Source organism: Condylostylus longicornis, unplaced genomic scaffold (assembly GCF_029603195.1).
Source record: "Condylostylus longicornis isolate FDR11 unplaced genomic scaffold, ASM2960319v2 ptg000055l, whole genome shotgun sequence".
Taxonomy (NCBI): Eukaryota; Metazoa; Arthropoda; class Insecta; order Diptera; family Dolichopodidae; genus Condylostylus; species Condylostylus longicornis.
Window position 1 is genome coordinate 9,504,580 of NW_026578024.1, and position 24,922 is coordinate 9,529,501.

The 24,922-nt window shown below is 22.4% G+C and overlaps 2 protein-coding genes and 1 long non-coding RNA gene across 4 annotated transcripts; 1 reads left to right on the forward strand and 2 right to left on the reverse strand.

Moving 5' to 3' along the window:
- Positions 1–6,325: 6,325 nt before the first annotated feature.
- LOC129611965 (GTP-binding protein Di-Ras2) lies at positions 6,326–9,894 on the reverse strand. 2 transcript variants are annotated; one of them, XM_055525395.1, is made up of 7 exons: positions 9,414–9,455; positions 9,177–9,217; positions 8,690–8,758; positions 7,959–8,001; positions 7,672–7,898; positions 7,509–7,595; positions 6,326–6,771 (listed from the first exon to the last, which is right to left on the reverse strand). In XM_055525395.1, exons 1-7 carry the CDS (start codon positions 9,433–9,435, stop codon positions 6,601–6,603), a joined length of 660 nt encoding a protein of 219 aa, XP_055381370.1. In that variant the 5' UTR covers positions 9,436–9,455; the 3' UTR covers positions 6,326–6,600. The 2 variants fall into 2 exon arrangements, with proteins under 2 accessions (XP_055381370.1, XP_055381369.1); XM_055525394.1 differs by lacking the exon at positions 9,414–9,455 and adding an exon at positions 9,506–9,894 and having other exon boundaries at positions 6,327–6,771.
- A 1,303-nt stretch (positions 9,895–11,197) lies between these two features.
- LOC129611839 (uncharacterized) lies at positions 11,198–21,389 on the forward strand. Its single transcript, XR_008697191.1, has 5 exons — positions 11,198–11,462; positions 11,527–11,729; positions 11,797–12,223; positions 20,958–21,213; positions 21,292–21,389. It is a non-coding gene; the product is annotated as an uncharacterized LOC129611839 (long non-coding RNA).
- LOC129611838 (zinc finger protein 512B-like) lies at positions 20,931–21,597 on the reverse strand. The gene is made up of 2 exons (XM_055525228.1): positions 21,290–21,597; positions 20,931–21,158 (listed from the first exon to the last, which is right to left on the reverse strand). Exons 1-2 carry the CDS (start codon positions 21,488–21,490, stop codon positions 20,931–20,933), a joined length of 429 nt encoding a protein of 142 aa, XP_055381203.1. The 5' UTR covers positions 21,491–21,597.
- Between the last annotated feature and the right edge of the window lie 3,325 nt (positions 21,598–24,922).

Sequence of the window (24,922 nt, forward strand, 5' to 3'; positions counted from 1 at the left end):
AGTTTTTACATTCAATAAGCATCCGGTTTACTCCTTAAATAAAATACTCATAAAATTAATTTACACCAGAAAAACATTAATCATTTAAATTAATTAAATAATTTCATAAAATACACAATAAAATAATATCCTAAATTTTTTCTTCTTGTCAAAAAAAAATATTGATTATTTTTATCAAAGAAAGTTTTACACTATTATCCTAAAAATTATATAGATTAGAATTTTGGTCCATAATCATGCTTAAAAATTATTTTATTCTTTATATATGTATGCATATGTATATTTTGTGACGTAATATTTTCGAGTAGTTAACAAAATTATAATACATATAAATGTATATGTATATTTTATCAATTATATATAATATGAATGTAAATTTTTTATTATGTGTTTTTAAATTTATTAATGTTATTAATAATTTTGGTTTTCATACAATTTCATGCTTTATATTTTTTGAATTCTGTTTTTATAATCATAATAAGTATGGAATATTTTTTTTATTTTTGTGGCATAAGTACCTATAATATAAGGAATTATTATTTTATATAAATGTGAAAATTCAAATTTTTTTAAAATAAATATAAGTGCTTAAATATGATTGTTGGAAATTTCTTGTTTAGAATAAAATTCAATGTATAATATAGTAATAATTATATTAAAAGAAAGTTTTGTTCATTTGCTGTAACAGTGACAACTCAAAAAATACTATAGTTATACTAAACGATTTCTGAAATATTTATACACAAATAAACACTTAAAACACTTCTCTCTTGAGCAAACACGCAAATAATCTAGCATATCAGTAAGAATATAAATTATTATGAAATAATGCTAATAATGTCTTTGTTCAACATAATACAATATTAATTTTTTTTTTATAAACATTTCTGTGCCCACCTGTGCCTGCATATATAAAAATATAAGATGAAAAAATTAGTTCAGCCTGGTTAAATTAAAAAAAAAAAACCAAGAAATATTAATTATATAAAATTAACAATTTTTATATATTTTTTTATATATTGCAATAAGGAGACATTTCAATTCCTTCGTTTATCAAAGTACTCTTAAAAAAACAACTTTTGTCAAAAGCAATTTCATAATTCCTTTTTCAGTGTATAATGAATTATTCCTTAAAGTAAGGTTAAAGTTGAACTAAATTATATTTTATTATTTAATTTTATTAGAAAATTAAATTTCTTTAGATGCATATTTAAATTAGTTAAAATATTTTTATTTTGTTGAAGTGATCATATAATTATCACCCACATTCTGTTAGTTGCATCACTTCAAGTAATGCCCCATTATTATTGAAAAGTATTCTGGTTTTCAGCATAGAATTGATGTTAATCTGATAATCTCAAAATTTTTTAATAACAAATCCCATCACCTAAAGTGATACGACTACCATAGTGTGGGGGGAATATTTAATTATTTTATTATTATTTCATGATCTTCATTGAATATATGTAAATGTTTTAAATGAAAATTTTAAGAAGAAAAAATTGATTTATGAAATTGTTATTTCCTCGGGTAAATTTTTTTGAATTTTTAATTTTCCTAAATTTATTTATTTATTTTTGTAAAATAAAGATTATTTAAATAATTGCAGTATTAAAGTGTTTGTTTTTATGCAATGATATTAGTATAATTGAAATTTATAACAATAGATAATTTAATAGATACATAGTTAATTTTTTCTATAGATTTTTAATTTTTTACAAAATTAATCAAATTACAATTTTGAAAGGAAGGTAAATGAAAATCTGTGGCAATATAACAATATAAAGATACGAGTAGTTTTTTTTTGGTTTTTAATTTGGGATAATTTTTAATTAGCTAGTGCTCTTTTGTTTTTGTATATATATCGATATTTTTATAAATATAATATTTACATTTAATTATTGTAATTTTTATACGTATACATACTACATTATATACGTAAATGGATACTTTTATAGAAATAAGTACATTTGTTTGTTTTGTTTTTTTTTTTTATACAACGAATAAAAGCTCTTTGTATATACATAATTATATATATATAATTTTATTATAAATTTTTATTTATACATATTTTAAATTTTAGTTTTTTTTTTTTGCTATTTTTGCGCTATTTTTGTAATTTTATTTATATAGGGTATAATATTATTAGTAAGTACTAGTTTTCAAAAAAGGTTTATTTTGTAATTCATAATTTTTGTTGTATAAATATGTATGTTGTATGTATGTATGTTCTGTAAGAATTTTTCAAATTAGTAATTCGTATATTGTTGTAGTTTAGTATAATTATAGTTAAGTATTTTTGACTTTATATTTTATTACTTTTTGATCTACACATTATTTTTGTCATTTTTGCTATTGTACATTGTTTCTGTTTTGGATTTATTTATTTCTATATTTTTACTATTTTAATTTATTTATTTTTTTTTTTTAATTATATGTATGTAGTTGAGTGTATACGACTATTGATATTTGCATTTTTTTATATAATATGTATTTATTTTTTTTATTTTAATAAAATTTATTTTTATTTTTATTTTAATTTTTTTTAAGGAAATTAATTAAAATTTATTTTAATCAACAAAAATGTTTTTTGCTATTGCATAGAAAATTTTAGTTTTAAATTTTTAACGTTTTCTGTGATTTTCATTGTATATGCAATACTTATAATACGGGTATGCAAATATACAAATAAAATATGTAGTTAAATATTACAGTTAATTGCAGTAGTTACACGGAAGTTTTACGGAATTATGAACGCGACTATAAAGTAAAAATACTTCACGGGTCCTAGAATTTTAAGATAATATAGGTAAATATATATGCACATACATATAAATGTTGAAAGAATTTTATTTAAATCGGCAAATCTGTGTATTTATTCACAAACAACTTTGGTATTGTAGAAAAAAATATGAGAATCTTCTTAAATACTGGAGAAGGAAAGTAAAATTTTTCAGTAATATTTATATTTTAATAAAAAACGAAATTAATTCGGGATAATTTAATCTTATAACTCTAAATATACATAAATCTATGTTAAGATCCGTACTTAAATGTACATACATAAATAATGTTTCGGGGCGAATGTGCTCTTTGTTTTCACTAAAGTTTTTATTAACGTATTCAACTTTATTGTAATAGACTCTTTACTCTTTCATTACGTATCTAGTTTTGATATTTTTAAAATAATGTGATATTGCAATTTTTTGAATATATTTTTGTTTTAATAAAAAACTAAGACTTGTCACAAGAAACAAAAATTATGAAATATCAATAAGACTTGATTAATTATAAAAAAAAACCTTATTCTTATTGATAAGCCAAATTCAATAAATTGATTTACAATATATAAAGATCAAATATTAGTTAAAATATTAGTTGAAATATTATTTTGGAATATATTTTGGTTATTGTGTAAAATATATTTCTATAATTAAAAATTTTAATAAACAAACAAGAAACTTTTTTGATAAGCTGGAACCGGAATTTTAAAAATTGCGGGGATATCTTACATTTACTTATGTCATAATTCCGTCGTTTATTTTTAAAATTATTTACATATTTAAAATCATATTTAATCTCATGAAAATCACGTTTCATTTTAATTGTTAAATGACAAAAATTTCTCAAATTTTTAAATTTCCAAATTTGGGCTTTTGGAAATTTCAAATTTTGATAATTTCATTCAATAAACACATAATTTAGTTTTTGTTTAATCATTCAATATATATATATATATATATATATATATATACTCGTAATATGCAATAAGTATGTGCATTTAAATATTTTAAATTATATAGGAAATTTATTTTTATTTTCGATTTTATATTCGTTTCTCATATATTAATAATTATATACTAATTCAATTTTAAATTCAATGTTAAATTTTAGTAAATTTCTTTTTTAATAATTTACATTATTTGTTAATATGTATATTATTGCAAATGTTTATTAAAATTATATTTAAAGAATTTAAAAAACAGAAAAATATGTAATTATAAAAATTATTTATTTGTATGAACTTAAATCAGTAAGAAGTAGTAAATTTGTTAGGAAAATAAGTTTTGTGCCTTAAATAATAACTGGAAAATTTTTTATATAATAAATAATATATTTCTAAAATTTTCATTTTTAACTCAAAATTTTATTTATCTTTGTTTAATATTAATTGTATCCTGTGTGTATAACAATATCATATTATGTACACAGTATACTTTTTACCTGTATTTCTAATTATATTTTATCATCTAACTTGATAATTTGATTATATAAGAGTGAAAATGTATGCTATATATAGTTATGGAAAACTTTAGTTTTAGCATTTGTACATAGTTTATAGTGATATACAGAATATAATTTTTGCAATTACACAAACGAATTACTTTTTTTGAGTAGCGCTATTCTAAATTAAAATTTTTATAGTTATAAGCGCCACACTTAGTTCATTTGTGTAATTGCAAAAAATTGTCTTTCGTATACCATTATAAATTACACTAAACGCTTTTAGTCATAAATAATTAATTTATTATTTGCATGAAAATTAAAATTTTTAAAAATATATTTTATACTTTTCAAAAAATAATTTCGTTTAGGAAAAGAGAACAAAAATTTATTTTTTTAATATACATAATTACTAATTGACCATAATTTTATAATTGATTCAATATATATATATATATATATGTAACTTCTATTAATTGGTCCAATATATAAAATATACAATATTGTAATTAATTAGTTAAATATTCTGTTGTATACTAAATTTTTTTTTGTTTTAAATTTGCAATTTAAATTTTAAATTTAAAAATTAATTTATAAAGTAGGTAATAGGAATGTACGTTATTGTGTAAAAAATTAATTAATTTTTGAAATTATTTTTTTTTTAATTAAATAATTAATAATCCACAAAATAATTAATGATGAGATCAGTTATTCAAATTATATTGCAGTTTATATGTGTGTGTGTATGAATTATTTTCTATTCTTATATTTATTTATTATAATATACATGCTATAATTATTATGATTAAATATATTTACAAGATGTTTTTTTATATATATATGTATTCTTAAATGAAAGAAATTAAAAATATAAAAGCTGGTTTATTTACGTTAATTTTACGTTTTGGTTATTTTTGTTTTGTTTTATATAATATAGTAAAAAGTTTTGTATTTTATATAATATATACGTATACATATATTTATATACATATATATTCACATATTTAAATATTTGTATATCTATTTAAATATATGTATTTAAAATTTACTAAAACAATGTTTTGTATAAACATATTCATATTATTTTTGGTCTAATATCCTATAGAAAACATGATCAATTTTTATTTATTTATATAATATTGTAATATTATAATATATTAATTTTATGTGTCTTATTCAAAAGTTTTTAATTTAATTTATTATGACTTTTTTCATTTTATTTATTTTGTTTTGTTGTGCCACCAATTTTAATTCGAATTTATTTTATGATTTTATTACATTGTGTGTATATATGTATATATGTTTTGTTTTTAAGTTTTATATAATATAGTTAAATGTATTTATTCTGTTATATAATATTATGTTTATTATGTATTGATTATGTTATTTTGCATTTTGTTATTTTTCTTTTTGGTTTGTGTAATATGAATATTTTCTTATTAAATTTTTTCATTTGATTTTATATCAATTTAATTTTTTTTATATCACTTTTAATTATATAAATACATAATAATAATGTTTATATGTTATATTTGTTTAATATTATGTGTTTTTTTGTTTTTTTTCTTCATATATACGCATTTTTTTTTAGGAAAATTGAACACGACTTTAAAATATTTAAAAATAAAAATATTGTAATTTATTTTTTATCATATAATAATTTTTTATTAAATGTTTTTATAATAAAGCTTGTTACTCGACTATCACTTTAAAAATTGTACGAAAAATATGTACCTACATTTTTTTTTTAATTTTTACATTTTTTTTTAATTTTTCTTTTTATTTAAAAAAATAAATTAAAAATTACCGAAATATAAAGTTTGAATATAATATAATTTTACAAATTTTTGTCTTATATTTTTTTTTTTCTTTTTTGGATTTTCTTTTCTTAAGTTTTTATGAAATATAATATGCTAAAAATGCAACTATCAATTAATAATAATTAATAATAATTCAGAATTATAATAATAAACGTAAATAATATTGAAAAATACACATTTTTTTTAAATATAATTTTAATACATTATTTTTATTATATATTTTATTTTTTTTTAGAAAATTTTAAGCTAATTTTATTTATTCAAAGTTAATCATTTTATAATTTATATAATTTATTGTTTACATAAGTACATAATACATACATTTACATTGTATGTATATTTAGATAAAGTATACAAATACGCATACGTTTATAAATTTATTTATTAATACATATTTTGTATATATGTACATGTATACGCTTGTATATATACAAGTATATTTATATTTATTAAACTGATTTTTAAACTGTTTCTATTTCTATTTTTTTTTTATTAATTAATAATTTTATTTTTGGATATAATGTTTGTAATAAGTATTTTTTATTAATTAATTTCTTTACATAATATGACATTTTTCTTTTGTATTACTACTACTGCCTTCTCCGCCATCATTTAAAACTGCTGCACCATTTGTTGCATCTTTATTTTTCTTTGATTTTTTATTTTTACTTTTTTTACCATCTAATTGTAGTGATACATTACGATTTTTTTCAAGGTTCAATAATTCCTGGCAAAAAATATGTTATAGAACAATATAATTTATTTCAATAATATAAAAAATAATAATTATAAAAGGGAAAAATAAAAAACTAAATAGAAGTAAAGACGTTATATTACGTTATAATTTTTCAAGTCTTTGTTTCAACCTTCCATGGTTGAAATAAATTCATGTACATCTGACCTCATAGCTTTAGAATTAGTGGAAATTGATTGTGAAAGATATTGTAATATGAATTTGGGGATTTTCGATAATTCAGTTCTTACAAATGTCTTAAAGTACATTCAATAAACCAAACATACAGTTTCGAAAATGACAGTTTGTGTTTAAAGTTCTAAAGGAATTTTTTTATAACTACTGCAAAAATATTATAAATTAGAAGAAAAGCATAATAAAAAAATGTATATTGCAAAACTAAAATATTCGATTTCTGCAGATTTGTAAGTATGTGTGAAAAGGCTTTAAAAATTTAGTTTAGTTCATCAGTGCATGACAAAATCGCTAAACATTAAAAATTTATAATAGAAAAAAAAATTTAAAATAATAAGTGTAACGAAAGGATAAGAGAAACGATTGTAATTAATTATCAAAATTAATGGACGAAATTTTTTGGGAAACATTCAATTGAAAATAAACAAATGCGAACTTCCGTTTAACTTGTTGAAGTCATTTAAAAATTAAAATTGTATTAACCGACGTAAAATATATATACGATTATATATATGAATATATATTTAAAATAATACCTGAAATAGTTCTGTAACATTATGGTTTGTTTTTGCTGATGTTTCCATAAAATTGACACCCCAACTAGCCGCCTCAGCTTGTCCTTCCTGCAACATTATATCACATGTGAATAAATTGATTTTTTTAAAGAGAATACTTAAAAAAAATTAAATATATATTTACCGTTTGAGTAACTTCTCTTAATTCTGCACTTTCATCGCATTTATTTCCAACAAGCATAACAGGAATTTGTGTTATATCTTGACCTTTTAATTCTTTAATTAAATCCCATATCGGTCGTAATTCCTCTAAACTTTGTTTTGAACATACTGAATATACTAATATAAAAGCATGACCTTTCGATATTGAGAGTCGTTGCATTGCGGGAAATTGATGAGATCCCGTTGTATCTAAATATATATGTAAAATTAATATACATTATATTATTATTTTATGTAAAAAAATCTCACCTGTGATTTGTAACGTACATATATTTTTATTACAGCTTATTACCTTAAAAAATTATGTTAGTATGAATAAAAGTTAATTTTATAATAAAATAACATATAACTTATAAAGGATAACAAACAACTACATTACCATAAATAATTTTCTAAAGTAAATATAAGGTTCAAAGGTAAGTGATTTACAGTTTAATTTATTTAATTTTAGAAAATCGTTTAATGAAATTGCCTTTATTTTACCCTATCACAAGGAGTAAATCAAAATTATGTGTTATATTAAAAAACTCACGTTATAAAATGGGGTAAAAAAATTGCATATGGCACGGAGTAATCTATTTTAATTTAAATATATATATGTATTTTACACTAGGTGCCTATAAATAGATGATAATTCTATCACATTTCGTTTTTTTTTAAATGGTTTAAAAATAGTATCGTTCAATATAACAATTATATATGGGTAATTGATTTTCATTTGATTACGGTTATCAAAGTGACACAATACTGTTATACCGATATTGAGTTACATAACAACAATAATATACAGAAAGCGTTAACCTATCCCACGATACCGTAAATAAAAAATGTGCGTATATATAAATTTACAAGAAAAAAAGAGGCACATAATTTTAATCGCATGGGAATAATGTATTTTATATTGCCAGAACTGATAAAGTTTTATTCATTTCACTCTTCCTTAATTTAAAAATTATTGAATAATTTAAAATTATATTTACCTGCCGATATGTATCTTCTATAGTTGGAATATAACTTTCTCTAAAAGTTCCTTTAACGAATCTTAAAACCTGAAAATAAACAGATATAACAAGAAAAAAAGAATAAGAACAAGAATAACAAAAAAAAAGTAAATAAAGTGTGTATTGTACATACATGCGAAAATTTCATTTATGATTGAAAAAATTTATTTTTAACTCAGGATTATATTTTTGGAAAAATAAGTTTTTTTCTGTTAATTTCATCATTAATTTTTTGTAAAGTTTTCTACATTTTCAAAAGGTTTTAACATAAAAATAAATATGAGTTAATTATTTTGAGTTTTGAATACATGATATTATTGATAAGAGATTTTATGATTTGTGAAAAGAATTTTAGCATTTTATCAGAGAGTCAAGGGGAAAACAGCAAAGGTAGGCAAATTTATTTTACTAAAAATTACACAAAAAAAATTATAAAAAAGTTTATAAATGAGATTTTGTTATTTACCAGTGAACTTTTTCCTACACCACCTGCACCAAACACCACAACTAAAACAAGTAAAAAAAATAATTATATTTTAATAACTTAGAAGAGTATTATTTTATGTATAAACAAATGTATTAAATATATATATACAAATAATATAAATATATATATATATATATATATATACATATATATATATATATATATATATATATATACAAAAATTAGAATATATATATTGTGTGGGAGCTACAATACCGTTTATTTCTACTTTACACATTCTTAAAACTAAACAGTTTGCCGTTCTTAATAAGACTAATCCTAAAAATATTCTTTATTTTGTTACTTACCTCGATAATCATTACTTTGCTCAGGCATTTTCTACTTCTTTTAGTTTTTTTTTTTTTTTTTTTTTTTCTATATAAAATAACTCACTCTCAACCGCAATACACTAACTCTAAACAAACAAACAAAATATTTCAATTTGTATTTAGGATACGAAATTTACTGATTTAATTATTATTTTTATATTGTTATTTAAATATTAAGTTCTTTTTTTTGCATTTAAATTCGTTGTTAATTAAATTTTATAAAGAAAGAAATCACGAAAATTGAAAGATAAACACGTAGGAGTGCCTAAATGTAGGCTATATCAAATTGATATATTTTCGTTGTAAAACATATAGTTTTTATATTGAAAATATTAAACATTTTGTTATAATAAAACTATTTAACAAATTTTTAATTAATTTACCACTTAGTTTCAAATACTTATCTATTTAAATTGAATAAAAAAACACAAATAACTTATTTAACAATGATAGGAGGAAAAATTTTTCAATATTTTAGTTTTCATTTTTTCTCTTTTTTTGTTTTTTCCTGATCACTGTCAAATGCCAAAAAATGGCAGTTAGTTTTTGACAGCATGGAAACTGATTATAACATTTTGTGTCCAGATGCCATAACATTTAATTCCCTATTCACAATTTTATATTGAATTATACTTTAAGTTGATTAGATACAGAATGAAAAAATTATTACGAAAGAGTTGCAAATAGAATTCAATTTTATTGCATACATATACGAAGTATTTATTCAACTAAATATTTAAGCTTAATTTTAACTTACCTCAATAATTTTAATATGAGCGAACGCTGAAAAATATGTACTTGAATATATAACACAAATTTTTTTTCTTAATTTTGGTGCCAATACTTTCGCACAAAAGTCTGTCCAAATATGAATTTACAATTCTAACGGTCCTGTGTTGAAGCTTAAAAAATATTTCTTGAATAAAACTATTTAAATAAATATTAAAATTAAAAGTATATTTTTTGAATTTTTGTATATGTAAATGTCAATCATGTGTGTATAACAATGAATAGATGTTGCCAAGGGATGTGATTCCGATATACATATTTTTAAAAATTAGTGATTAAAAATATTGAATAAAAATAAAGTTTCTGTTCTTTAATTTTATACAATGGTTTAATTGTTGTGCAAATATAATGTGGAAACGAGTTATTTTTCAAGTGTGAAGACAAGGCCGTACGTTTCTCTTATGAGTGTTCATTGCCTCGTCTGAAAGTGCAGAGCTTATAATTCTTTTATATTTGTTTATTCCATTTCAAAATTTTAAATGAAATTTTACGTCACTTTTTTTAAAATGACATATATCATTTCGAATAAAATGACATATGTTTTTGACAATCGATTATTTTAGTAAAATGTGTGAAGGTTTGAAGTGGGTCTAGTAGAATAGATTTCTTAAAAAAAATATATGAACGAAATGCGAATCTTTATTTTAATGAAAGTTTTAATGAAAACTTTTTTACGTTTTTTAAATTCGTTTTTCTCTTGGCTGTAAGTATTCTAGTAGAACCTAAATTTTGGAACACAGCTGTTTTTGGATGAAAAACATTTTTGGAACAGCCAGCCTAGGAATAATACATCTATTGTTTCAATTTAATCTATATGTCAAATGTCGTAAAGATTTTCAATTGAAATATAGATGTCAAATGTCGTAAAGTTTACAAACGAATAAAATATTCTGTTAGAAGTGGAAGTTGTTTTGTAGATGCTTTACAATGTATGGATATAATTAAAAAAATATTGAAAATATAAAGATAAAATATGGGCTGCAAGGAGAAGAATATTGAATTTTTATTTAAAGATAGAAAAAAGTATATGTATATTATTTGAGTAGTATGTTTTACTATGAGGAAACTACGTGCATACTACATACATAAGTATGTATAATTATTTATATACGTAATAGGTACATGTATAGGCTCTTTTCGAATACTAGTAAGTATTTTGTATTAAAATCATATTTTTTTTACAAAGTTGAAAATTTGTGATGAATTTGTAGGAATTATTCAATTTGGAATTATATAGTTGAATATGGAATCTTAAATAAACGAAATTCATTGAATTTCTTGTGCAAATCAACATTTGCAACCAGCTGTGAAAAATATGAAATAATGGCAGAAAAATGTTTTCTTAGGAGTTGGAGTTGTTAGGATCCCAACTTTCAGGAATTATTCATATGACGTTTCATATATTAAACCTAAGGTACGATGAGTTTTTATAAACTGGTTAAAGTAAAATTTATAACATTTTCGTTAACATTTTATTTAAGGCTTTTATGGGAACAGTAATCGAAATAAAATTTGTCAGATCGAAACATAAATTAAAATGCTTGCAGTTGCAAGCTGAGTTACGTTTTTTGAAACTTGTTTCCTGGAGTTTATATTTTCATACTGGGCTACGTTATGTACAAATGCACAATTTAATTAGCTTTACATAAGAATAAAATATATGAAATATGAAAAACTGCAATTAAGTAAAAGTGAGTCGCGTACACTTAGCCCAGGTTTGAGAAAACTACACGAAAAATGCCCAATATGCATTAGAAAAACAGCTCTCACGGCACTAAAGTACACCTTCCAAGACAAACGACCTCTTTCAAAAATATGGCTACTTTCATAAAAAAAAAAAGCAACATTAATAAAAAAAAATTCCAATAGGCGACTCAATAAATTAAAGTATATTGGCCACAGACAAAGGTATACATTCATATATTATGCTAAGAATATTTTGGCCACAGACAAATACATATATAATTTATTTTATAAGAAATTACGATTAACTCGTTATTCTCTACTCAAATCTGAATCGAAGGGTTCTAGAAAATATACTTCTGTGTTCCGAGAAAATTAATTCAAATTTTGCGATTTCTACGTGATTGGACGAGAGACTTTTTTTCAGTATTTTAGAAGACGAAAAAAAAAATAAAATTTAGTACAATTTTTAAATTCTTGAATCTCTTAAATTGAAATGGGAACGGGAAAATTCTTGTGTGTCATAGTTTAACATTTTGTACGATTCTTGAGATTAAAGGCTTTTTTTAAAAATATGTATGTAATATACCTATATGTATATGTACATAATGTGAACTACAGCCATTAAGGCTTTATTTATCTAAATAAGCTTTCTTTTCCACTATCAATCGACTACTACAGAATTCTCGTTGTGAAGAAGAGAAAACTATTTTGGAAAAAGCAATTAAAAACAATTTTTTGATTGCCAATCGTTTGATTAATCTTTCATATTGAATTTGTAACTAGTATATTTGGTTATTCTTTATTAATTTTGAGCAAGCACATGTGTCCATTCTTGTATCTTTCAAAGAAAACTACATTTTTATTTATGCATTTACAATACCTATTTAAGTTTACTTTTTGTTTTATGGATTTAATCGAAAACAAATGTATACGTATTCCTGTATGCTTATACTCTAGTAACTTAGTACAGTGAACTCATTTTATAATTAAAGATTTTTTTTTGTAAACTGAAATAATGCAAAATTTATGTGCATATGTATGTGTGTATTTTAATAAATTAATAATGTCTGTTATTTTTTATTCCTTTTATTATTAGGAATAGAAATAAAATTTTTAAAAATACATTGATCTTTAATTTTTGGCAGGTGAAACTATTTTCATCAAGATTAATATTTTTGAAAGTGATGGCAGATTTCTTATTATGATTGCTTAAATAACAACGGCTAAAGGACTTTTTTATTTTTTTTAAATTTCTTAAGTTTCTTTTTGAGGGTGATAATTCAGTTAGTTAATAGTATTTAGCAAAATTTTTGTTTTAACGCCTTGTATACATCTTGCTTTGAAATTTTATGCAGTTGTTTGTGTTAGATATTTTAATTAATGAGTTAGATGCATTAAACTTTAATTTATGCTATAGCGCTATATAAATTATGTACATACATATGTAATGTACATACTCGTATTTTCAAACCTCTTATAGTATATTGTTTTATTAAACACACTACATATATATAAGAACATACATACATACAAATCTGCATGAATATGTATTCAATTATATTATAAAAAATATTAAAATTTTCTGTTTTTGCCATTTGTAAAGAATATTTTTATTTGAACTATCTAAAGGTGTAGAAATAGAATTGATGAAATTTAGTTAAGAGATATTCAGTAAACATAAATCTTGATGTTATAGTATTAAGTAAGCTCTTTGCATTAGTTGTAAGTTCAAGATTGTTACTTTATAATATGTTCCTGTAATATTCAAGTTCTTTACTAAAACAATTACTGTAATAGTTTATTGCATTTCTTAATTTATATTTTGAGCTATTGTTGAAACTCTTTTTCCGAAATTACCTTTATTTATAATTTTGTATTGGCTACATTCAGTATGCGCCCGCTTACATGTGTAAATTATATTGGCTCAATTACGTTTGCGGTCACTATTATGTTACCGGGATTGTATGAAAATATTTTTCTTTTAAAAACAATTTATTGTTGAAAGTTGTCAAATAATGTTTTATCAGACAAGTTTAAATTTATACTTACATATACTCTTATATAAAGTTATATTTAAAAAATATTTGTAAAAGGATCTTGTAATTGTTGGAATCTTTAAAGAAATATATAAAAAAGTTTTACAAAACTATAAGTACTTATTTTTATTATACTTATGAAAAATACGTATAAATAATGTGTAATTTTAATAGGTAAACCGGAAAATATCGCCGTGCCAAATTTGAAGACATTTCCAAATGCTTATGAGTTCTTTACGAATATGGTTAATTAGTGGTAACTTTTAGTGCAATGAAGATTTTAATTGTTAAATAGGCTATGTATATAATATGTTCATATATAAGTTCGGCATATATTCCATAAGGCTTTTGTTCCAGTTTTTTAAATTGAATATTGTAAGTAAACCTTATTAAAGAATAAACTTATAATATTCATTCAATAGTTTTTCGTAAGCACATAATTTATTTATGGTTACTAATGTATTTTACTTTGTAAGTGTGTACATATACGTACGTGTATACACTGTGTACATACCCATAGTGGAAAAATAAATGAAATATTCTGGATCGATCATATTCTGTTGTAAAAATTAGTAGCAATTTATACATACATACATGTGTTCTAATTATATAAAATTAAAAAAAAAAAATTTTTTAAATCATAAAGTATAGAAGTAACAATTACATGTTATAAATTTTCTTCTCTCAACAAAAAAAAAATTTCAAAATACTAACATAATGTAGGTACGTATAGGTACATAGTATGCATTAAATTACTGGTATACCCTTTACTTACAGCATGCTACTTTAAGTAAATAAATTGAAGCAATAATATAAACGTTTATTTCATTTATGCCTTATTATATATAAATAAGTAGGAATGTATACGCGAATGCATAATCAAAATTTAATAATAAAGTGATTGGTGGCGCCTAATTATAAATTTAAAAATGAATTTTGTTTATATTATAATTTATATTATTATATTATATGTGTATATTATCTGTATATAAATATCTTAATCTTTTTTTTGAATAAATTTGTACAAATTTCATTTTATCTTTCAATTCAAAAACGGAATTACATATTATATTTTTTCAAAGTTTTTAAATTAAAAGACTAATATTGCCTGATATACCACGTACACATGTATGTAAATTTTTATAATATGGTAATTTTTTTGGCTCCACTGAATTAAATAATATTTATATTGGGTAACAATAATAAAATACAAATATCAACAATAATAAGTAGGGATAATTTTAATATTTGTTTTGTTTCTTCAATTTAAAGTAATATTTTTAAAAGTTTGAAAAAAAAAAGAATTTTTTAAATAACATTGCAGTTGGTACTTTACATTAATATGAGCTAATTGTATAATATTTATTCTTCCATAAGTTATATTATTGTGTAAATATTTAATATAGAAACATATTAAAAAGAATTGTAGACTCATTTGTCTACTATTTGTATAACTATATGCGTCTATATTATAAATATAAAATTTATGTTTAATATTATGTATATTTTCTATTTTCTTATAACGCAGCCTTATGATAGAAGTGTTTTAAATAAAAAATATGATATTTTCAATTATACATGCCCATTCAAAATTTTATAACATTGCTGAAAACCGTTTCGAGTTTTGGAAATATCTTGTGTAGAATTCGATTTCTTTTTGAATGGCGAGATTCCTACAGATTTTATAGATTAGATATGTAACACAAAAATTAAAAAAAAAATTTAAAGAAGAATAACAAAATTTATAACAGGATTTTTTAATACTTTTAAGGTCAAGTTAGTACATTGTATATAACCTAAATTTCGATTAGGTTATTAAACATTAAACCCTCGGAGCTTTTATTACCCTTATAACATTTGAATTTTTGTATGATCGATTATTTTGGTCATTGCTTCATATTCTAAGACTATATTTCAGAAACAAAACAAATAAAAGTTTTCAAAAATGTTAACATTTTAAATAAATGGTTATATCTTTTAAAGTGGAGCAAAAAATGAATGAATTGTTTCACGAAAAGTAAGAAATAAATTAGTATTGGGTGTTAAAACTTATAAAACATTAATTATATAACATAAAATTAAAACATTATATAACATTAATTTAAAATTTTTAGTATAATGGTATATTAAGCGCATAAAACTGCACAATATCGGGGCGGCGTATGGAACACCTGTCATAATTTTTCTATGTTTTCGTGATGCTATTGTGTAATTGTTTAGGTAGTTCATGGATAAGGTGCTAATAGTTTAAATCATTCAAAAGAAATGAGTTAAAATTTATATAACAAAATTTTGTTATGTAGTTTTTAATGATGACGATGATATTGTAATACATATACATATTATGTCTTATAGGTCTTTTTTAATAATTAATATATGTACATACATACTATATGCATATTCAATTGATTTACATTGTTTCGGCTCTTTTAGCATTCAATCAAACTAAAGATTAAACCAAAAAATCAATTTCGTATACAGAACCGAATTGGAAATGAAAGCAATAAAGAAAATATATATTTATGTAAATTTGAAGAAAAATGTTGTATAATATATTGATTGTCCTCTTTATATTACATTAATATTATTTTAAAATGCCATCAATGTTGAATACAATTTTTTACATTGCTATATACATATGTTTGTAAAAACAACAGCAATTCCCTTCCTTATTATTTTTTCTTTTTAATTCCTTCTTGGATTGGAGCACACAGTTCAATTTCATAAAATTTTTAAAATCAGATAATTTCAATACTCGTAGTAGTGAATCTTTAAAACTGTAGTGATATTGTTTTTTTGTAGCTTAGTTTTTACATTTTGATTGTCTTATTTCTTTCACAATATCAGTTATATATAAATATATAAAATGATACAATAAAGCAAATATATACATATTTCAAAGTGAATGTTTATACTAAAGTTTCATATTGTATAAAAACATAAATATGTGGGTATACACGTGATTATACTGTAACAGCAACAAGTATTATTGTGAATCTATGCATTAATATATCTATAGTGGGTTGAGTTCATTTGTTTGCTCAAAGGAGTATCTTGGTGGCGGCTTCCGAATCATTTACAAAGGAGAACTAGAAATTGTATACAACTTCAGCAGCATTAATTATATCATTATCCTTCATCTTGCGATTTATCTTTTATTTTTGTTTTTTTTTTCTTTTTGTTGTAAAATTTTTTCCTTTTTTCTCCTGCTTGCATTATTGAAGGTATGAAAAGTACAAATAAAAGCCAAAAAAGTCAACTTTATATAACAAAAAAAAATAAAAAAGAAATAAAAATGTTATAATCAAATTGTTTTAGGATGTAAATTTTTATATTAACGTATGTATATACTGGGGTAACTGCAAAGGGAGTGAAAATTTTTTCATAAAAATAAATGGAACATTTATGGGGAAACAAACAAATAATGAAATATGCAAAGTCAAAGAAGTTAAAAGAGCAATGAAGTTAATTTGTCAAATTATATTTGGAATAACAAATTATTAATTAGTTATTAGAAAAAGGATCTTCTATAATGCACTCCAAGAGTCGAATATGCACGTTTTAATCCATGATATGATGCATTATAAAACGATATTAAAAGGGGATCTAAAAATTTAAATCGATTATGTTTTAACAGAATCACATCGAAGGTTCATTTGATAACATTGTAAATTTAGTTTTTGTCCCTTAAATCAATTCAACCACACATTTTACATTACCTTAGATCAAATCTTAAAATAATTCACCTATCACACATTATACTAATAAATTATAAACTTTTATAACTTTAATTATTATATTTTTCTTAGCAAATTGAATTTTATATCTGTTAACAGATTGAACTATGCAGAATTCAGTATGATGGAGTTTATTCTGAACAACGAGTCACTAAGTGATAGTGATGTTTATTGTAAAAGTCTCAAAAACTTTATTATAAATACGAATTATTTGTATGAATTGGTTTGTGTTTATAATAATACATTATATCAAAGTTGAATATGATTCGATACTCTACAATTTTTCAAATTTTTATTGGAAATTTAAATTTCTCCACGCCCCCTCATAAACACTCATATCTGGAAAAATGGAGCATATTACACATTATAAGACAGTTTTTAATGTTTTTCAATGTAAGACAGAATGAACTTTCGATTAAAAATTTTCAATAGTAAAATGTAATATATGAGTTTTAAATTGAAATGGTTAAAATTAATTTGAAATATGAAAATCAAATTAAAGTCTCAAATTATATAAGTTTTAAAAAGTTTCAATTATGTAGTTCAATTCGAAGTCAATAAAAAAACTATCTAACCAATTTTGGTATGTATTTGTGTTCCTTGATTTTTATGTACATACTGCAAACGTAGTTATTAGTATGTAGGAACATTTACGTATAGGAATAAACATAAAAATGAACTTAAAACCAATGAGTTCTAGCTAAAACAAAAAAGTTGAAAAAAGAACCTTATTATAAAATCAGAAATTACCATTTACATTAGACCGAAACGATTGACTTAAATAAAAAGTATATTTAGTTTCTTATATAGATTTGAGAATGATGATAGTCATTTACAAGATTAGACTTCACATGCAATTTCCAATGTTATTTTAGTGTATTATTTTTTTTCTTTTTTCTTTAATATAAACACAATGCTTATACATAGACGTATTTTTATATAAAAATATGTATGTATTATGATGAGTTTTAATTGAGATTGCGGAAGATGTAAAAGATTGTCGTCGTTGTCCTTGCCATTTTAATATGTGGATCAATTTATTTGCAAAATACTTTGTTTTTTTTGCATTACTTTTGCATTACATTTTCTTTTGGTTTTTACAAATTTTTGTGCATACATACATATGTATACATTGTTGCTGACTGTATGTATAAGAAAGTTTTATTGAAAATATTAAGAAACGCAAATTTCAAGTTCTTGTTTTGTAAAATTTTAAATCGGTAAGGAAGAACAAAAAAATTGTACATATGTACGAGTACATACATTTTCTTTGGTGTTCTTTTTTCTTTTAAAATATTACTGCCATTTGATATCTCTAATTTTGATCATTAGTTAAATTAAAATTTATCAAAAGAGAAAAATGCCGGCAATTTGACTTTGAAAAATAATATTAAAAACAAGTAAAAACGTTTCAGTCGGTATAAACCGATTGAATTATACCCTGCACCTTTCGTTATTGTGTAGCAATTACTCGAACCTGTAAAATCATTCTATAGAAACTTCACGGATATGTCTGACCTATAATTGGACATCCGACTGCCAAGTTTCATGAATCTGACTTTATTATTTTTCCAAATATTTAAAATTTGCTTCTGGAGTTGTATGGCAGGTACCCGAACCTGTCAAGCAATTTCTCTAAAACTTCAGAAATATATTTGACCTATAATTGGACACATGACTGCCAAGTTTCATGAATCTGACTTTATTATTTTACCGAATATAAAAAATTTGCTGTTGGAGTAGTATGGCAGCCACCCGAACCGGGGCAGCTATCCCATTATAATTTTTAGACCATAAGTAGAATATAATTGGACACATGTATACAAAATTTTATATTTATAGCTTTATTAGTTTTTGAAATATTTAAAATAAACTCTTGGAGTTGTATGGCAGCTACCCGAACCCGTTGTCCGAATTAGTCCAATAACAATAGGGTTCGTCCTTTTCACAAAAGAAAAAACTTGTGAAAGTTTGGTGTCGATTGCATTATTCGTTTTTGAGTTATCGTGCGATCGGACGGACGGACGGACGAACATGTCTAAATCGACGCAGAATTTTACGCTGAGCAAGAATATATATATATGTCCATACCGCAGATGACTCCTTCAAGTAGTTACAAACTCCATACCAAAGTTAATATACCCTTCACGAAGTGCAGGGTATAATAAAACAAAAATAATATTTTCGTTGTGTACACTTTGAATCATAGGGTTGAGGTATGACTGACTTGTAAATAAATTTTTAAGATCATATTGTAACAAATAACCATTAACAAGAATATAAAGGTAAAAAAACATATAGTAATGAGGAAATTTGATTGAAACAGACTGTAGATTGTCGGTAAACAAATTTTCCATCATTGAAACATGAAACAGAAAAAAATAATTTTTAATCCTTACAAATATTTAATGATGTCGGGATGTTTTAAAAAGAGATTTCTTTTCTTTATTTTTATAAGAATTGGAATATTGAATAATTGACAAATGTAAATAGAAACCGAGTATACACAAAATTAATTGTAACTCAAAATAATTATTCGGATCCAATTTATGAATTCCAATATAGTTTTATAGATTTCAGTTAAATAAAATTTATTTTATGAATTATTGGTGGTCTGCTGAACGCAAAAAAAAAAAATTTTTTGATTTTAATTGTAAATGCAATATCAATAAATTTAATATTTAAATCGATTTTCACATATATGTATGTAGGTTTCTAAATATTGTAGCTGTCAGGATACTATACAGATAAGCAAGAGGGGCTTGTAATTTAAATGAATGTTAAAATATTTTGTTAAACCTTATAATAACAACCCTTTGGAGAAATCGGATTTCCGATCTCTATGCTAAATGCCGAAATGCTAAAAAAAACGGATTTTAAAAAACAATTCAAATTATATTTTACTTTTGAACATTTATTTAGAAAAAAAAAATATAACAAAAACAATTGATCCTAATTTAATAACTAATTTTAACAAAGTTAATTAACCTCTTATATATATATATTTATATACATATATATATATATATGCATATAATATATGTATATCACATATACTAATAAACATATGTGTAAAAATCACATATACATTCATTATTCTAAATTAAACATATCAGAAAAAAATATTAGTAAATTATTTTTAGAATAATTAATAATTTACCAACCATGTTTTTCTTTTTGAAGGACATGTTTATAAATTGTATATGGAACTGGATAAGGTTTTGGTACTGGAATTTCAATTTTTTTAACAACTTCAACTGGATATGGTTTTTCAATTTCAACTGGATATGGTTTTTCAACTGTTATTGGAATTTTCTTTTCAATAATTTCTGGTACTACTTTATAAACTGGAACTTCTACTTTTTCTTCAACTGGGACATGAACCTGAAATTCGTAATTAATATGTAATTATATAACATATAGAATTTAATAATATAAAGTAAGTATAATAATTAAAATCTGAAATTTTGTATAAATTATTAAATATCTAATTGAATTAATATATGTATACTTACAGCATACGGATGTGGAATAGTGATTTTATAATAATTTGGTACAGCAACTGGCACAGGATGTGGAATTGGTAAACCAACTTTCTCATAAACTGGTACAGGATATGGTTTTGAAACTTCACTATGTGTTGTTTCAACTTTATGTTCCAATTCTATTTTTGAAGCTAAAGTTGATGTAGTTGCTAATAAGAAAATTGGAATCATATATTTCTGAAATGATATAAAATTATTTTAAAAATAATATAATTATTAAATTTAATTTATAATTATATATTATTAAAAATTTAACTTACAATTATATGCATTTTTGCTATTTATATATAGAAGCTTCCTTATTATTTTAATAAAATATCCCAAAAATTTTGAATAATACTGTACAAAATATGTGTATATATATAATGTACCTGGAAATAATTTAAATTTTATTATTTGATTGTTATATAACAAAAATTTAGATTTATAATATTAAACTTCTTTTTTTAAATTATATTTTAAAATTTACTTTTATTTGTAATATTTTTTTAATCCCGGTTAAAACAGTTGAAATTCACCAAATCTAGAGCAAAGTAATAACTTTTACACTTTGATTTCGGAAGTTGAATGAAGTATTGAGGAAAATATTAATCGTATTTATATCAAAGCGTATATGAAATTGAACTTATTTTTGAACAATAAATAGGGTAAAGAGTAAAATTTTTAAGTAAACTAAAGTAACTATTATTGCTACCGGTATGATGCAATGAATCTGAAAGGCACTTTTCATTTCATTTTAATTTCTTTTAATTTTTTTTTTTCTTTTTTTCCTTCTTTATACTTTTATCCAATTTCTTATATACTGTATCGTTGGCACTATTGTTTTTTTGTTGTTTCTCATATCGGATAAAGTATTTTGTAGCTAAGTTTTGTATATTGTGTATTTAAAAAAAGGGAAGCCAGTGCCAGTCACTTTAAATATAACTTTAGTTAAAATTGCACAAAAAGAAAAAAATACAATAAAAGTGAAAGATTTTTTTTTGTTGTGTTATTTTTTAAGCGATCGTAATATAACATAACAATAATATGAAAAGCAAGTTTATACCAACGAAAAGAAACCGTATAACCTAAAAGTAATCAAAAGTTTTAAGGTGGAATGTTGCAATAAAATATGCTATACAAGCAATATGATACAATTTTTTAATTTATGAAAACTTAAAATAAAAAGAAAAGGCAATGATGGGTTAAGATCAAGGTAAAATATTTCGCGTTCAATGATTAGATCTGAATTACCGAAGTAAGTAATTATTACTACGTTGAATATTGAATTAAGAGTACGATGATACAAAATTATTTACTAATGTAGTTTTTTTTCCAAAATTTTAATAAAAATTTTAATAAAAATTTAATGTTTTCGAAGCAAAGTTTCCTAGTCACTCTAATTTTAATTGAGTTTTCGAAATACATAGTGGAATTATTTTCCTGAACACTGGAAAAAATATTGTTTTTTTTTAAATTTTATCAAATTGATTTGAAGGCAGTATTAATGGAGCATAAAATTTGGTAATGAGAATCATGATTAAGAACTTTAACAATTGTTAAAATTAATTAATTGGCGCACAATAAATCTTTTAGGTCTCGATGCGACATCGTCCCAATCTACAATCTACAATGTAAGTTTATTCATTCTACTAATTTTTTAACCAGTATTCACCTAGTTTTTTGATTAAACTTTCTGTGTTAAAACTTAACTTGCATTAATTCATAAACATAACAGCAGTCCTTTTTAAAACACTCCTGGTATAACAGCAGTAGAATGAATATTGTATGAATACAATGGTTTTTGTGACACCTATTCAGCTCTTATAACTATTACATAATATTATATTTATAAAAATTAACGGAAATCAAATAAATAAAATAAATGGTCAAAAATATTTATAAATTTTCATTCTTCATTGTTAAAATTTATTGACAATAATTGTTAATATTGAGAAAAAGATTTCCCTTTTATGATAGTAAATTAAATACAGTGAAGGTTATTTTTAAATAGTTAACGTTTTTTGGGTTGCTTTAATGTCGGAAATATTGGACTAAATTTTGTAATTTTAATTATTTATGATACTAGAATGGTGTTCATATAAGGTATATAATAATTAAAAAAGGGAGTTTATAATTTGATTTCATCCAAAATTTTTCATCGTTCACGAAAAAATAATGAAATATTGAATTTCGTTTTGGAATCTGAGATTAATTTCAGTTGAAATTCAATTAAGTGAAAATTATTTAAAATATTTAATATTTTAATATAAGATCAAGTTTAGGAGAATCTAGGAAAAGTCTAAAATTGTTTAATACATTTTAAATTATTTGAAAATAAGATTGGAAAATTGAATTATTTGGGAATAGTATGGCTTAAACTTCTAGACTTGGTCAATTGGAATTGTACCAAGGTTTGCTAAGGTAATGCTACCTTATAATAAAAATGTTGATTATTTTAAACTTACTGAACGATAATAAAATACCCAAATTGAAGTCAAAATTTTAGTTCATTCGGATTTTGTTTGATTTTGGGTATATTTCCGGAAAAATTGCTGTCATAAAATAATTAATAATCGTAAATATACAGAAAAATAAAAATTGAAACAATAAAAACTTATAACTTTTTAACTTATTTTTCTGGAATATTCTTAATTGAAACTTAAATCTAATTAACATTCGAAATGCTTAACAATTTTTTGATTTACAGTCATTCATAATGTGAGCTCTATTTTAACAACTATTCATATTACACATCTGTTAAAATACTTCAAATGATTTTATACTTTTAACGAAAAATTTTTCTCTGTGAAACATTACAACTTAATTAACTGAACCACAAAACTGATCTTGACCATCTGACATAATACACCTTCACTTCACTTATAGCAAAATAAGTGCATAACCAAATAAAAATTTTATTTTTAAATCGCTAATAAAAATTTAAAATTATACGGTACGGTTTTATAAATGAAAAAGTCTCTTTCTTTTTTCTTAAGTCAAGAAAATTGCAGTTAAAATACCTTTTCTTTCATATACATACATATATACATTCATAGGAAGAGCTTTACTAATCAGGTTCAGATTTATATTAAATATATCAGAGAGATGATGATATATAAAATGTAAGTGAATTTGTTGAAAATATTATTGACGGAAGTGTTAGGTGTACTGACTGCGTTTTACTATAAGGTTGTAAAAGAAAATCTATAAAAACAATTTTAATTGAATAAAATTCAATAAGAAGATTATTTAGTGCTAAAATTACAGCACAATTTGATGAAGAAATGAAAAAGAGAACTGAGAGGACCAGATTATTTTATTGTTGTAATATAAGTATACAAAGAGAATTTAATTAATGTACTTATATACTTTGATATTTTTAACGTGATAAATAAGGGGAGCACAAAATTTAAGTAATATTGACAGTCATTATTATACTCTGATTGATAATTGAAATTGGTAAGATGTAATAAGCTTGTTGCAGTTCTCTTGCGCCTTTTTCCAGTTTTTTTTAAATATTATGATTGAGAGTGTTGTATTTTTTTTCCTTTCTCTGTTTACTCTTTAATAAAAGGTTTTTTAATATTTAATTGCAAGGTGGTGCGGTTATTCGGTAATATT